The sequence below is a fragment of the Drosophila eugracilis genome, unplaced genomic scaffold (assembly GCF_018153835.1).
Source record: "Drosophila eugracilis isolate 14026-0451.02 unplaced genomic scaffold, ASM1815383v1 contig_440, whole genome shotgun sequence".
Lineage (NCBI taxonomy): Eukaryota > Metazoa > Arthropoda > Insecta > Diptera > Drosophilidae > Drosophila > Drosophila eugracilis.
The window spans coordinates 1,782,368-1,799,686 of NW_024573306.1; the positions used below are offsets into that span (position 1 = coordinate 1,782,368).

Here is a 17,319-nt window from a genome sequence, read left to right on the forward strand (position 1 = left end):
GAGATACTTGTCCTGGTCTCATGCATGTGGATAATGACTGCCAAGGCAATTTGATGTATAAACAAAATACTGCCAGGCTTTTCCTGCTCTTGCATTTTCCCACAGACGAAAAACTAAAATATGAAATGTGTTTGTCTGAATGCCAGAATTTATGTGCAGGAATCCACTCAGCCAGATAAGTGGGCCAAAAAGGCGTTACCGACATCTCGACATCGAATGTTTACACGGAGAAAACCGAAATTAATGAGACTACTTTGGATAAATTTGTAAAATCGCTGGGAACTTAAGGTTCGTATCAGGTTTATCTATTATTAAAAAATTATCACCCCATCTAAACTTGACTGAAATTTTACACATAAAAGCCATATATAAATACTTAATATGAATTTTAAAGTGTCAAAAATCAAACAATAATAAATATTGATTAGGAAAAACATTTAAATAAAAATGCTTAACTTGGAAACACAACTTCAAAAGGGATGAATATTTAAAAATGAATAAAACTGAATGCCAATCTATTGCAAATATGATTTGTAAAAAAAGTTGGGGTCATGCTAATGGTCATGTTATGCTTGTTAAGTCAAATGTTGTTGTTTCGCATAAAAAACTACATTAAAAAACTGAAGGGTTTTTGATTGAACTGAAATTTTTTTAACTTATTTACCAAGAATTAACAATTGGAAAAGTGTCAAACATGACAAAATATTTATACTTTTTGTGCTTTTTAATCCAATAAGTTATTATTTATGAATATATATTTTGCCGTGCATGGGAATGTTTGAGTCCAATATGTTGTTAAATCAATATGTGCTTTTTAAGTAATTTTAATTGAATCGCATTTGCTTGCCATTTAGTAATTTGTCTGTCAATAAGGCCAGAGCTTTTCCAATGTCGAATAGCCACTTGAACAAAAGGGCGTGAATAAGTTCTGAATGAATGAAGCTAATCTAAAGTCGGAAAGCAACCGAAACGAGATGTGGCAGTTTCACATTTGGAAGGGGAAGGAAAAACGTAGGCAAGGACACGTCCTGCCGAGAAGAACTCAACCAACATTTCCGGCTCGATTGCGGCTTATTTGATTTTCATTAGGCATAACTCAATTTGAAGCAAATAAAATGCGCTCAGCCGCAGATGAGCTGCTTATACAATAACAGCAGCCGGATTCGGAGATGGAAGTAGGAGATGGAGACTGAGACGGAGACGGCGACGGAGATGGAGCCGGACAAACCAGGAGAATAAAGCCAACGGAAACGGAGATGAGGGCGGGCAGGCGGCAGACAAGTGGGCCCAAAGGGAGGAACAAGGCCAATTCCCAGTCATGGTCGAAATCATGGAGGCTGGCTGAGGAACTTCCCGACCGCCAAGTGAAGATGATAAAGTTAAACTACAAGCCACACGAACAATGGCGTTCTTCGAGCTCACTCTGAATTAAGAAAATCAAGTAAAAGCCAACCTTTTGATTTCACTTCCTGTTAATATTGTCCGTAAAGAAGTGGCAGAAGCAGTGATGTGATGGTTTTAGGTGGATGTACCTAAAGTAAGCAGAAGGTACTTTCTGTTATACCTTAAGTTTAACTTAAAGTCTAAATATATACTTTAGATATTTAGCATATTTAATCAGTTTCTTACGAATAATTTTTTACAATTAGGGAACTTAAGAAGCTTTTTTAGCATGTGTTATAAAAATCCCTGTACCTTACCCAAACTTAAAGGGTACTAGTTACCCTTCCCAACACTGGAAAGGACAGGCATCTGGGATTTTAGTGCGGGGAATTCTGGAGCACAATCCACAGGCATAAGTAACTTTGGCAGCCGATTAAGGTGAGATGCCGAGCAATGCAAGCTGAATCTCAATTCAGGACCTAATCAGCTCTGTCTGCCTGAATGGGGGTGCTTTTCAGTTGGCTGGAGGTGGGTCTTGGTGTCCTGGCTGACACCCTGGGGAGATCATTATATCGTCGGTTTAGTCCCAGTGCAAAGTTTTCTTACCTTTCGACTTCTTAGTCCTGGACGGCTGATAAAGTATTTATGAGCCTCACACATGTAGGCAGTTGAGCCCTTCAAATGTTCAGGTGGCAAAAGCTGAACTTTTCGTTTTTCAAAATATATTTTTTATTTTAAAAAATAAACTTATTTAGATGACCAACTTTAAAAAATAAATGTTTTATAAAATCTTTCGGAGTGTTAAAAATCGTGAAATTTTAAAAGCTGATCTACGTAATAAGATTATATAACATATAGTTATATTTTGAAATTTAAAGCAGTTAAGTCATAATAACCATGATTAATTTAAAAACAAAACAAGAATTTTTTTTTTTTTTTGAAGGTAATTCTTGTATATCTTCAGACTGAGTCTAATGCCAATTTGGCCTCCTGATCAACATCAAATAACCTCTGAGAAGCTTATATAGAATACGCATATATGGGCATTCCTTTTAGTTATGTTGAAAAGTGCTTATAAACTTTGCACTCATTGTTCTAGTCTCTTCAAATCCTTCGGGTTCTAGTCGGTTGTTTTTCCCCCACGCAGTTTTTCCTCCTTCCCCCTGCTTTTTGAGGGCAATCCCCAGACCAGACAACTTTTGGCCGACTTTTATTTGAGTTTTCCTTCACCTTTCCCAGGACCCACGTTCGGCGTAAGCTTCGTTTTCAATTTCATTATTTTTGTTCATGCTGGTTCCGATTGTTGCTGTTGTTGCCTGGCAGAGCTTCCTTTGTTTGCGGTAAACATTTATGTATTATTTTGTGATATCATCAGTAAATATTTTCCCATTTTATTAAACTTCAGTGAGACGGGGGAAGAGTAAGTCAAATGTCGAAAGTGGTTGGCAAAGTTTTCAGATGAAAGTAATAGAGTTTTGCGTAAGCTTTAACTTGTTTTGTCGGCGAGCTTTGGATGTGTGTGCTCACTAATTAAATATTGAAAAAGAGCAAAAGCAAAAACAAAGCCAAAACCAAAAGCAAAATCATCTTGAAGATAAATCTGTTAAGTGGAGGCAATTAAATCAAAACTAAATGCTGCCTTTCAACATGCCAAAGCCATTTATAAAAACGAGCAGACAAAGGCGACAAGGAGGGAGACTTGGTATCTTGGTCTCCTTGAGAAGAACTCAAAACCAAACCGAACCAAACTGAACCACTGAAGCGCCCAGTTTGGAAACCGCGGAACCGCTGTATAACAAGCCACCGCCACCCACAGGCACTTGCACCCACAAAACCATAAAACAAAAGCCCGAACAAAAGCTAATTAAGTTTATGTCACCGGAAATTTGTTTCACCTCAAAAACCTCGAATTGTGTGGAGGAGGAGCCATAGCCAATGCCGTAGTAGGAAGAGACGGATCCGGAGGAGCAGCAGATAAAATGTACGTGGCCCCGTTTTAGGTTGTCACATGGAGCGCAACGGCAACGCAGTGGAGCACGGCACAAAAGGTGGGGTGTTCGGTTCTTTTGAAAAACTTTCATCTCGAACTTGTACACCCTCATTGGCAATTAATCTGCTCGCCAGCTAAGACAAATGTAATGTGGAGTGAACATTTGTTCCCTCGGAGGATGCCATTGCAATTCCACTTGTGCACTCTGGAAAGGATTTTAGTTGGCTCTGGCAACTCGGTAATGCGGTAATTCTCAGATATTACACGGAAAAATATCGGTTAAGATAAATTGATTGAAAATTTGTGTTTGTTACTTTGATTATCAACAGGATCCTTATTACCATCTAATCAAAATATAAGTTCTATAGCATTTGGTTTGTTTATTTAAGCCATTTTCTCTATGTTTTTGGATATGGATTTTGAACTGCCTTCCAAAATATAAAATTAATATAAATGTAATATTTGTTTTTTTTTTTGATATTTATTTAACGGGTTTATTTGCATCTTACATCTTATCGTTTTAAATTATGTATTTTTCTACTAATGACAATTAGCAGCCCTTTAAGTTTTTTTCAGTGCCAAATGCTGCAGGAGCGGTCACGCTAATGAATTGATTATCTTAATCGGAATGGGCGTGGCTATACGGGGGAGACCAACCAGTCCATTGTGCATAACTCGGAGACGTTGAGTGTCAACAAGAATTATTAGCTTGTCTGGACTGTCGGCCTGCGGCGTGTTAAGTTGATTTACGAGCCGTTTGTGGCCACCGAGCTTGAAGCCCGGCATTGGAAACTTCAAGCCTGACGCTTTATGGCCGATTTTTATGGCCTTTGCAACTTTGCAAGTGCAGCCAGTTCCAGAAACTTATGCGCCATATAACCGAAAAACGAACGATTGCACTTTGAACTTTGCTCTGTTCTGCCTTCTACCGCTAGCAGTTTCTGCATTTTTTCTAGTCTTTCGGTGGCAACTTCTTGCACCTTGTGCACATTGTCATTTGGCCAATTACATGGTGGCTTCTCGTAGCTGCACTGGCAGAAATAGGTAGGAATAATTTGCATTTGTTTTTGGGATTATAAATTTAGTTTTCATTGTAGTGTTATTAGTTTTCATTGTAAATTTTCTCAAAAATTCAGGCCTTTTTTATTTTTTCAAGTATATTTTAAAAGTATATATCCTTTTTTTTGTTAAGTGCACCTTTGCTAGCGGTAGCTTCCTTTGGTGGCTGAGCTTTAAATGGGCGTGGACAAGCGCACACTTGACGCTCTATTGACGATGTACCCAAGCTCCCCCTCAAGTGTGTACTTATGATTCCACCCAAACGCCCCCAATTCCCGCCTTTGATTTTTTTTTTCTCTCTCTTTTTTTTTTTTTTTTTTTAGAAATTTTCAGTTTGCGTTACTTTGGCAAGTTTTCCGGTGTCGCTTTTTGCACCTCGATGACTGTTGGCGGCTGTCGATGTCGTTGTCGTTGTCGTTGGTGTTGTTTGTAGTTGTTGGCCGTGTGGCGCCGCCCGCTGTCAACAACTCAAAATGCTTCCGTGCAATCGCTTTTTACAGCTTCCGAACAATTTGATTTGATTCCATTAAAAAAGTTCCTCTAGTGATTTCCGTCAAGTTCTCACCTCTCATCTCGCGCCGCATGTGAAGTTTGCAGCCGTTGCAACGGATACGACAGCACTTCAAAAAAAGTTACTTCCGCTAACGATATGATACTATAAAATCATCGAACGAAAATTGTCGGTTTTGGTCAAAACATTTTGAAACTATTTCCCTGTTTGGTTTTAAATGATTTACTTTATAAAAATTTAAAAATTCTACGTTATACTTAAGGAAAATATTAAAAAATATCAAATTTATAAAAATATTATTTAAATGGATCAATTATTTATTTAAATAAGATTATTAACTAAACAAAATGACTTAAAGTTTTTTTTAATTTCAATTTAATCTTGTTAGTTCTGAAATGTAATTTAGATTTTTTATTCCATAATTTTAAGTGTTCATTTTTACGTAAAAGATTTACGATGCGTACAAAATATCTACCCAACATTTGTACAAAAACCCTACCAAAAACTATTTTTTACCTATGAATATGAATTAATAGAATAAATAAACATTTTTCTAAGTGCACAATCTACATTCCCACCCCTTTGGACTTCCTGTTCGAAGACTGTCTCATAAGCCATGGTATAAGGTTGAGTGGTGCGAGGGGGCTTGCCTAAATAATTGTGACATTGGCACGTCAGCATCGTGCAACGCGCGTCGAGTGTTGCATGATTTTAAGTACACCCCTTGCCCCCCACTTTCACCCCATTCACCCCTCAATTTCAAGGACTCATCGCCGGCGTCGATGCATGTCATTTGCTGGCAGATTGACAAACTTTGGTGCGTTCTTCAGGGCGTGAGTGTGATGAATATGGAGAGCGTCAGCGTGTAATGTCAACTTGCAACTTGCACTGATGCCAAGCAATTTCAATTGACGACACGAACGACGGCAATTGCCGGCTTTAAAGGGATAAGGCAACATAATGATGGAGCATAAGGTTTGCCGGAATTGTCATAAAAACGGTTTGGCATCCTGGCAGTCGTAAAATCTTAACTCCACAGTGAAGATAGTTATAATTGCAAAGCGGGAGTTGTTAAACTTGATGTCGATAAAAAATGTCAAACCACAAAATGGAGAAAACATTGGAAGAACTGCTGTCAAAATTTAGACTTTAGAAATAACAAAGAACTAGTTAAGAAAGCTCAACAACTTGCATTAATGTTTTATGCGTACGTTTTTAATAATTCGAATTTCTCCAATAAAAAAATTAAAGATTATTTTCCAAATATATGCCAAGATATTATTCCAATTAATGTATAATTTATACAATTATTTAGCCACTAAGACTGTATTACTTTAGATTTTATATACCACAGATCTAACTTACATTAAACAAAAAAGTTACAATAAAAAATCATCTAATTTTGCGCCAAGTTGTTTTACAAAATAAATCTTACAGACATTTCCTAAGAAAAGACAAACATTGGCATCACTGTTTTTTTAGGGTTATCCAACTGACATTTATGCAAATCGAAATTCGGATTAACAACGTCAGCAGTCAAGGGGTGTAATGTTAAATATAAAATTTACTATACCAGCTGTTGCCGATTGTCGTCGTTCGGTCGGCTATGGAATTTAAGCTCTGCAAATATGCATTTAACACACTTCGGCGTGTCGAGATGCGGCAACAGTCTGCCCGACGTACCATATATATGTACGTATGTATAAATAAAAATTGCCAGCAGCTGTTGGACGGTGGGATTGGGTTTGAATGGTGAAGGATGGAATGGATGGTTTGGGTTGGTCATGGTATGGATGGTATGGGATGGTTGGATGACTGGTTGGGACATCGGACATGGGCCATGTGCAGTGCGGCATTTTGAGGAGCATATGAAAAGTTTGGCTCCCATGTTGTCGCATGGAATTTATGATGAATTTTCCAACTCGACGCATATTGCAGAACATTTTTGGGTCCGTTCGGCCTAGGCCTGATTCATCCTGCCCGCTTTTGGGGGCCTTCTACCATGAACTGCAACCACAGCAGCCGCAACGCAGGCAGATCCAGAACCAGAAACCGGGCAGCATTTGGTCCATGGCTTGTTCCTGGCTTTCTCTTTCTCTCTTTCCCTTTTTTTTTTTGTTTTTAACTGAATCCAAACGCAATCCCCCAGTCTCGCCCAGCTTTTGATGTTGCCAGTTTGGCCCGTTGTGCTCGGTTGTTCGGCCACATGACGTAGTAGTAGTCGCCGTCGTCCTCATCGTTTTCGTCCTGCATTCAGAGTCCGGAGCACGGCGTCCTGAATCCAGGAGCTGCCCAAGGGTGCGTATTCTGAAATTGTTTTAGTGCTGTTAGAAAATTTTGAATGCGATTTGACATGTATAAAGCAGTGAGTGCGGAAAGGCCAACGGCGTTACTGCCGCTAACAAATTCTGTTAGAATGAAAACGGAGAAACCATTTCGCACCGGAATTATGCACTTGTGTAACTTTGTTTTTTAAAATCTTTTTGAATGCTGAAATGATTTCAGGAAAAACAAATAATTAGCCACCGAGTACACTAATAAAAGGTGGTAATCAAATATTTTTATGCATATTTTTGTTAATTTACTGAATGAAATGTACTTACTTTTTTACTTTTATTTTGAGCAAATAGGATTTCATGCTTAAATTTCTCAGATATTTGTTAGCCATTTTTGTAAATAGCTATACGAATTTCTAAACGTATGTTGCCTTATTTTATAGCGCGTTTAAATCAAGTATATTTTTTATCCTTGGTGATATTTTCATCCCATATTCGCAACCATAAAAAAGTTTTTGGTCTCTTAAGCTTTAATTCATATTATGCTAATTGATCTCCGTTGATATGCTGAACAACCCATACAATGGAAGAGAGACAGACATTGGTTTGACTGCAGCTAGGACTAAAAAAGAAAAATTAACTGTTTGATGGTTTGGAAAGTATTGGTTATCTGAAAAGAATTGTAGGGGAATGGCTGATTTATCAACAATGCGAAATAGCACTAATCAGGTTATGAAGGAGTTTCTCCTTCTTCTGAAATATGGAAGAAAGAGCCTATCCCATAATATATTTTATACATTGATAGTTTAATTATAAAAAGAATATGGCAAACCACTATTTCGTGTATAACAATAGCTAAAACAAAAATTATGATCATGTATCGTATTAACATAAAAAAAACAAATAATACAATAAAAGCTTTTAAGATTTAGCACATAATAAATATAATACTGCCAATTTGCAAAACCTAATCTGCTTGATTATTCCGCTCGTTTTCGAGAGTCCATCTCCCCCATATTATTATGCCATTGAACAGGCCATAATCATAATCATAGCATTTATCTAATATGCCAGCGAAAATATTTGCCCATTTAATAAGGGAGCACGATGCCTGTGGCGGCCATTGACTACAGTCGATTCAAAGAGCTACCCAAAACCCCAATCCCTAAACCCAAATGCCAGCAAAAAAATGAAGCTGAAATTCGAACGATGCCGAGCGCAAACAAGTCGCAAATTGAATTGATTGGCGGGTAAACAAGTGCCGACCCGGATGCCACGCCCCAACAAAAAATAGTAGGCGAGTAAACAGATCCCAGAGCAGAACATAACCAGAATCTCTAACCAGAAACGGAGGCCATGGCTAAAAACCACAAGCCCTAATTGAGCGTGAACATAGAGGGCATAATGCGCGGCCCGAAAGAGCGGACTTCAATTTTGATAAGAAGAAGCTCCAAGCTGGGAACTGCGAAATTTGCAATTAGCCCCCGCCGAAATGTGAAATGGCCAGGCAAATTGTCAAAGAGCCGGTGAAATTGTTTACAAACCAATTACAAAACTGCGAGGCTCAGACAATGGGCAATGGGCAACAGAGATTTCCAGTTGGCTTGTGCTCCCGCAACTTGTGACCTTTGAACCCGAAAACTCAACTTCTCCTTTTTCGGCCCTTCAGGCACAGCTGCTCGAAAGTAAAATCCAGCGGAGCGCCAAAAATTGCGTTATCTTAATGAGTTTAAACGTTAATCAGGCAAAGCCAAGCCACCGAAAAATCGCGGGAGGATGCGGAAATGTTGGCCATTTTGCTAGCCACCTCAGTGGACCAAAAAGGAAAAAAAGCACGAATGAGAAGACCAAATTGCCAACTGCGGCAAACGGAAGTCGAAGGAGAGTCAGGCCAAAGTCCAAAGTCCAAAGTCCGAGGCGGCACGGATGCATATTAAATTAATAATTTGACCTCATCCTGTGTGACTGCCACAAGCTAGCAAACTCGGCCAAAACGAGAGACTCTGGGCTAATTTCTGCATCCGCCCGACAAGATTTTTGTTTGCTGATTGCGACAAGGACAACATGGATGCGGGGGCCATGTTGCGCTAATGTTTCACCCGAGACCGGGGGACCCCAGCCAGGTTCAGATTCCAGCTTTCCCTGTAAAACGGTCCCCGACACCGAGTAACCGAGAGATAAACAATTAAAAACTTTTGCAATTTGCGGTAATTCCACTCTTAACCCCTTTGGACGCCAAGTGCGCATAACAAGTAGTTGTGGCGTGGGATTACGAATAGTTCACCGAGAATAAAATTGGTCTGAGACTTAAACATATGTTTCTATCCATGACATCTTGTAAAATAATGGGTTCTATAAAGAGGTATAGGAGTTTGTAATGCAATCTTTATGTAAAAAAAATGTTATTTTTGGGATGAAATTAAGACCACTTGAAATAATCTTTCAATTCTTATTTTTATAAAATTTTTAAAAGTTACTTATAGAATAGGTTTTCTTAGGAGCCAAATTTTTAATAAGGCTTCACTGACTAACAGTATTATTACATTTTGTAATATTCAGTTACAAGCTTTCATTTTACTTGAGGTAAATTGTTTCTCTCTGTGCTTCTGATAAGTAGGTTCTCTTCGATATCTTATCTCAATTTCTTATACAGCTAATTTGACTGATAAGGCGCAAAAGTTTTAACTCCGTTTAAGTTCGTTGCAGTAATGTCATTTGTTGTTGATTTTGCGCACGTTTTCAGCTTATCAATTAAAATTAAAACTGAGTGCAAAAATTAATCACGCGGCCCTTCGTTGGTGGTCGATTCTATAAATAGTGAAGGCATAAACGAATCTGACCACAAACAAGGCTAACCGTCTAAAGACTTCAAGGAAATAATAACAAGAATTCCAATAATGGCTTGCAAAGGTTGCGGAGCTAGTAAGTCAAAATAAATATTATTTATTTAAAATGATGTATAAAATAAAATATTTTAACTTTATAGACTGCAAATGCACGGACAGCAAGTGCGGCGACAACTGTTCCTGCAACAAGGACTGCAAGTGCGTTTGCAAAAATGGACCAAAGGATCAGTGCTGCAAGAACAAGTAGATTAATCGATTGATCAAATTAAAAAACCAATAAATAAATGTTGGTCCCTAAACCTCTAGCAAAAAACACATATCACTTGCCCACTGAATGTCTGTCAGAAATGATATTCGCTTAATTACAATTTGGTGTGCCATGCTAAAAATGTTCAAAACATACACACACATGTCGAGGACAAATATTTACCATGGCATTATGGCGTATGTGGCCCAGAGGCCAAGTCCTCTTCTGGCCAAGTGTCACACATTTGGCCAGGGTCGCATTGCAAAATGCGCAATTATTGCATTTGTGGCGCGTGGCAGGCGGCAATTGCATGGTTGCAAAATTTATGCGGTCTCATTTGGAGCGGCGACGAGGACACGACTCGAAATTGTGACACTTGTAAGTGAGCGTAAAATAATTTCACGCATTAAGTATACGCAACGGGGGTCCCACAACAATGCGGCTGCCATTAGGAGTGCAATTGTTTAAGCAATTAATTAGCACTCTTCGCAGAGAAATGGCCACAGAATCAGAACAAACAAAAAGAAAAAAAAAACAGTAGAGGAAAATATGAAGCGGCGGGCTCTCAAGGACTTCTTATTCCTCTTAGATTGCCTTCATAATAACAACGACGGTGGCGGTAAAGTGAGTTTGGCTGTGTGGAAAACTCATGTTTCACCTCCCAACACACAATGAACTTTGGCGGGCTGGGAAAAATGCTAACCGCAAATTGCGGAAATGCCTGTCTGGGCCGTCTGCCTCTCTAATTGTCTGTACATAATTTAGGCAAACATTTTTAATTAAGTGCAATGCTCGACGCACAGCCAAGTACATGGCTTGGTTTTTAATTCCACCATTAATCTTGCAGGGCCATTGCGAGGTGTGCTCAAGCAATTAGGGTGAGTTCTAGACTTTCATCTTGAGCAACAAAAACTGTTGCCACTTTTTAAGGGTTCATTTTACTAACTTATTTTACTCTCGGTGGTTTTAAATGGTTATACTAACTAAATCTTCAGCTTGGCTCTGATACGGCTTTTTAATTCGGCTTTAAGCTTTTACGTTTTTTGCCTTATAAGCAGACAAAATCTTAAACAAAGTCGGTTAATTATAAAATTGGCCATATCTAAGGCATGAACTTGTTGAGTTACTTTTCCAAGAGAATGAAAACTTGCACACTTTGGAGCCATCGTGGTTTTCTTATCGCCACGTTTTTGTTTTTCTTGTCTGCGGCACTCGTAACTTTGCCGCAAAATTGCTTGTTTCCGGTTCCGCCTCCCCCTTAACCCTCAACAGACCCCAGCCGGGCGCCCACTGATAGATGCCATTATGACCTACACTTCTTGGGCATAAGTTTTCCCTCTTGGCCGACGACGTTGTCGAGGCTGAAGCTGCTGGCAGCAATTAAAGCCAATTATTCTGAAAGTAATTGTTTTAAGCAGATTTCTTGGGCGGTTCTTTGTTGTTTTATTTTTGTTTTTTCTTTTTTTTTTAATTGTTGGTGGGGATTGTGACCCTTGATCTTGTGATTTTCGGCGCTTATGGGATTTAAGCATCGTTTTGGGTTTGACATTTGAGTTTTGTGGGTCTTTAAAGCCATACTCATTTTCAATTTGCAATGCGAAAAGCTCGTTAAAATAATTTGTCACAGTATTCTGTTTAATTAAAAAGTTTCAAATGAATGTGCGATGCCATTAAATGATTCTCTCCAGCTTCTCTCACTAGTTTCTGTGTGTATTTCTGGATGCCTAAAAAACAATTAACCCAACTGCAATGCCATGAAATGCATGTTTGTTTGTATGCGCCTGAATTTGTATAGGAAACTCGAAAATGTTCATAGTGGGAAAATGGTTTGCAAAAAACGACATTGAGATGGAAAAAATGAAACAACATTTTAACATTGGTTTACATTTAATATTCCGATGTTTAAGCCTATTAACTGTGATTAAAAACGGGTTGAAGACATTATCGCATGCTCAATTTAGTTTAATTATTTACGCTTTTAATTCATTAAATTAAGTTTAAATTCATGTGGGAAAGTTTTTCAGACTCTTTTAAATTTATATAACCAATATAGTTATTATTGGAACAACATATTTTCTTGATAAACGTATGAAATGTTATTTAATTTTTTTTATATTTAGTTTTTATTAAAAAATGTTGCTTTGCAAAAGTTATTCTTTTAAAATTTTAATGATTTCTTATTTTTAATAATTTTAAAGTACGTTTTTCCTTTAAGAAACTCAATAACTTTTTTATTTCTATCTGTTTATAATTTTACTAAAATTAATTAAACATTATACAATAAAAATTTGTTAAAAAGTTAATAGGTTTTTAATTTACACCTAAATTTTCAAAAATATTTATTAAAATTTGTATGAAAATGTTTATTTTTATAAGATATAATTTTAAGTTATACCGGAGATAGTGTGGCTCCTCAGCCTTTTTGCGAATTGGTTTGTTATCATCCAATGTATGCATCTGCGAATGTGTGCAACTGCTTTTCTGCATGCACATTTCTCTACAATTTCATTTGCAAGCCTGAAAAAAAACAGGAACAAAAAATGTCCTATACAAAATTCGCAATAGCAATGTTGAATGTCTCTATGTGAGTGTATGGGTGCTGGTGTGTGGGTGAGTTGCACAATGAAATTTATTGTTGTAGTAGCAATTGTTGTAAGCTCTTTGCGTTTTGTATGTGTTTGTCACCCACAATGTCCGTCAGGGGCTTCATTGTTCAGCCACATAATTAATTGTCGTAGTTTTCGGGTGTTAAATAATTAGAAAACAAGTTTTTCAGTCATTAATCACTCGAAGTGCGCAGGAGAAAGGGGAAGGGCGGCCTCGGAGAATATCGTTGTCCCGAACTGTGGTTCAATTTAATGGCCGCAAATTCTTGCCACCGCACTAAGCCTCAAATTAACCTCAACACCCTATCAATGGTTGAGAGGAAATAACCTTTAATGCCCTTAAGCTCCAATTGTAACCCATTCTAAATCACAACATAATCCCATAATTTACATAAAACGAAGCCAAATCGCTGGGACAAGCATACAAAGAAGGTTGTGACCTACACTCACGCACACACACGCCAAATAAGGAATATAAAAAAATCTCAAAAAATAACTTCCCAAGATACCCAAACACACAAACACTCACAAACATCGGACTAACGCAATTTGCCACACTCAAATATCATTATGTCATAAATTGATGTTGAATCCTTGTTCATTTATGAAATTTTCCCATTTTATTGTGTGGCCCTGTGTCTGTGTGCCTGTATGTGTGAGCGCTTATAAAGTTCACAAGTTCGATTTTCCCCTCAAGTGATTCGAGGGCGAAATGGAAAACTGAGCGTGTGGGTGTGAACGAATTTAAGTTTTTATGAGTGCCATCAGCATCAGCATTATAGTCATTATTAGCATCATCATCATTATTCGATTGACCTTTCTAATTGCCAAGGTATCAAGTTTAAAGTGCGTTCGATGAGGGTGCAAGAAATGCAAATTTCCATGGCAAATGTCCTTTAAGCAGACAAAGAGATGATGCTAATGAAACGTCAATTATGTGCGACCGTTTACAAGTAGCAGAGGAGAATGCGAGAAAAGCTATTAATGGGTACAGACTAGGATATACCTATTATCGGTACATAAGTATATAACTTTAAAACTATTATTATATTACTAAGCTTAATTATTATTTAGCAAACGCGATTATACAAGGGAAAATATAAAAGAAATACTGCTAAATTGATAGTTTACTTTATACCGACCATATTAGCTGCACATACTCCTTGATCCTACGAATACCGGGTAAAAAATGAGCACGTGACCAACTTTGTAAACGCTTGAGGCATATCCAATTTAACCCTCAAATTGGTGCCATTATGACAGCATCAGCATCAGCATCAAAGGAGAGCAGAGTAGCATCAGTAGACCCGTTGAGTTATTAGCGAATCGTGATTGGCATAAATCAATGCAGCGGGGGATGCAGGGAATGCACCTGCCGCAGACACTTTGCCAACTCACTGGCCACTCTTTTAGTCTAATGGGCTTGAAGCCAGTGTAAAATTTATGACTGCCATCCGTCTGCCATCAGTGCCCGCGAAGGTTCTTGTCGATTGTCGATGACATTGTTACGCCGCTGCTGGAGCTGGAGCTGGTGCTCACCCGTAATCCCAGTTACATCAAGATGGATGCTACTGATGCGCCATTTATGCTGAAATCGAAAGCATATCGATCACATTAACATAAAATAAAGAAAAAATAATAAGGGAGAGGATTTTACTTTGGTGCATTGCAGATTTGATTTGCATAGAATGGATTGTTAAGAAATGCAAATGACTCGGTTGGAATAATTTAGTTAAATAGTTGATCTATTTATGTAGTTTCCACTCCTGCTGGCCCGCTGCTTTTCCCTGCTTTGTATGACAAAATGCTGGACAAAGGATTTAATTAGTTTTTCTTTCATTTGCCATTGGAGCGATGGTGTAATTGCTTTTGAACAGATATCACGACACGCGAGAACATTTCGTGCACGAAACTCGGGCAAAAGCCAAATTGAAAATTAGAGGAAACGCTGCTCCGGGAAAAACTGACGACAGGATATCATGGGGGCAAAGGCAGCAGTAGCACTACTAGCAAACGGGAGTAGGAACAGGAGCTGGGTGGGGAAGCCTTTTCTCTAATGAAATACTTGTGTCGTGTGCCTGTCGACATTATTAACAGCTTCCGAACTTTTGAATTTACGAACAGATCCGTAGAACCGGGCAAAAAAGGGAGCGAAAATGGATTAAAAACTGCAATCGCCAGACACTCAAAGAGAAAATGTGAAAAGTGTGCTAATTTCCATTGAGAGCAGCACTGGAGCAGCAGCGTCACAAAGGCAGCGCATAAAAAGTGTTTAATTCAAATGGTGCACTGCGCAAAAAAGGAGTTTTTATAAGTCAAAGGGGTGACATCGGACTTACTAGGACTTTGAAATCATTTATCTAGGTGTCAAAATGTGTGTTGCTTAAAGAAAGAACTTCCTCTTTTGAAATGAAATGAAATTCCGAATAAACTTTCTATGAAAGTTAAATATAAATGTACTTTGCTATTACCAAGGCAATAATCTTTGAAGTAGAGAAAAAGCTTATCTTAAACTAAATGAAAACAATTAAGAAGTATTTAAGAATATTTTTAAAGCTATCCAGTTGATTGGTCGTTCTCAAAGAAAAGTAGATCTTAAATTTGTTTGCCTTTAAATTCAAAAATTTTAAGAGAAACATTTTTTTTGCAAGTGCTCCTGGTTTTGACCATGGGTGGAAAAGTAGTTGTTGTTTGGTTGTTTCCTGTTTGGTTGAGTCAAGTGCACCAGCAGCAGTCTCAGTCCGTTTATTTATACCCACAACCAGCGGGTTACTCCATGGGATTTTGGCGGTGCAAGTGGTGCAGATGGGTGGTGAATGGTGGGTTCTGGATCGAGACTCACATCGAATAAGTCGCTGCCTTGGCGACAGGAAGCCAATTTATGTGCTTTGTGTGCATTTTTGTTTGAGTTTGCCATATTTTTTATTGGCAGCACAATTTATTCACGAATATGGTTGCACCAGCCAAAAGCCTCACTCGACACGAGTGTGGGTGATGTTTATTGTATAAAGGATATATGATATTGCTCCAGCTACAAAGAAGTGCATTATTTATGTATATTTACCCCGAATGCCAACGCGACGAGTTTCTGTTGAGATTTGATATATGAGAGTCTTTAGTTTAAGTGAGTTTTTAGCTTTTTCTGCAGCAATGTTTAAAAAAATGTTAGTAATATTAATGTTATTGATTCATTTAAGATTAACTTATTTTTAAAAATTTAACTTGTCTTTTTGAATGAACGAAAAATAAGAACAACCTTACTTTCTATTAGTGAAATACATTTTCGGCAATAAAATTGTTAGTATTTTATTTTACCCATTAAATTCATATTAACTTCTTACAAAAGGTTTAGGTATTTATTAACTTGTTAAAACATTCAAAAGTCAAAGAGTAATCTCACATTCGGATTTGATAAGACTTGCATTTCAAAATAATACGGCCATACTTTGATTGAGTGTCCTTCAATCATTTTCTTACTGCATTCATCTATTCAGCCTCTTGAGGGATACGCCGGTGACATTGAAAAAGAATGTCAGAGGATCATCTGCATTGTGCATTTTTCATTTTCCCTCTTGGGCTTATTTTCATTCAGCATATGAGCAATTTCCGATTGAGCGACAAAAGGCCATGGAAAAGGCCGTATATATAGCGCAGTTTTCCTTTAAAGGGACGTGGGACCTGCTGACATTCCGATTGGGAGTACCTTTGGCATTTTCCGAAGTCAACATGCAATATTTGTCGTTTCTCGTTGGCTGGTCTTTTTGGCATTGTTGTGTGCGAAGCTTTTAAAAGTTAATAAATCCTTTTAACTTATTCCATATTTCAATGCCGCTTCTGTGGCGTCTGTGCCTGCCTTTTTGCAGATATTTTTGTTGTATTTCTTTTTTTTTTGCCAGCCGTTTAAATCGAGGAAAATGCTAACCAACGATATGAAAGCTTCCTTTGGCGCTTGGAATCAATGCGAATACTGGCTGAATGAAAGCAATTCCGTTTATTGAACAACATTATTCAAATGGAGTTGTTGCTCCACGGGAGATTATGAAGCTGTATTGTTGGGTCGATTTGTTCAATTCAGGGCATAGCAAAACATCATTCATATCAGTTTATTGTTACAAAACAGGACTCATCATTAAAGTTTCTATCTATTTCAATTTCTATTTCCATTTCAATTTCAATCTGCAGGCCTACTTCATCAGTATATATGTATATACGAGTATATAGAGCAGAAAGACAGTGGTCCATAATATATCATTGCCATTGTCAAGCTTTGTCTTCCATTTGCGACTTACATTTGCTTGAATATTGCGTTATTTTTCCGTTTCTGGCCTTACGTTTTTTTGATTTGTTGTGGCAACGAACATTTATATTCCTTCTCGTTTCGTCTGTGCGGCCTTTTAACGA

At 37.9% G+C, this 17,319-nt stretch overlaps 1 protein-coding gene across 1 annotated transcript; it reads left to right on the forward strand.

Annotated features, from left to right (window-relative positions):
- Window positions 1-10,042: 10,042 nt before the first annotated feature.
- LOC108117082 (metallothionein-3) lies at window positions 10,043-10,382 on the forward strand. The gene is made up of 2 exons (XM_017229255.2): window positions 10,043-10,141; window positions 10,206-10,382. The coding sequence occupies exons 1-2, from the start codon at window positions 10,117-10,119 to the stop codon at window positions 10,310-10,312; spliced, it is 132 nt and encodes a 43-aa protein (XP_017084744.2). The 5' UTR covers window positions 10,043-10,116; the 3' UTR covers window positions 10,313-10,382.
- Window positions 10,383-17,319: the final 6,937 nt, after the last annotated feature.

What these genes read in the sequence shown, in the direction of transcription:
- LOC108117082 (XM_017229255.2), top strand. Translation starts at nt 10,117, where the DNA reads ATGGCTTGCAAAGGTTGCGGAGCTA. An exon ending in TTGCAAAGGTTGCGGAGCTA is followed by an intron (nt 10,142 to 10,205) that starts GTAAGTCAAAAT and finishes TTAACTTTATAG; the next exon opens with ACTGCAAATGCACGGACAGC.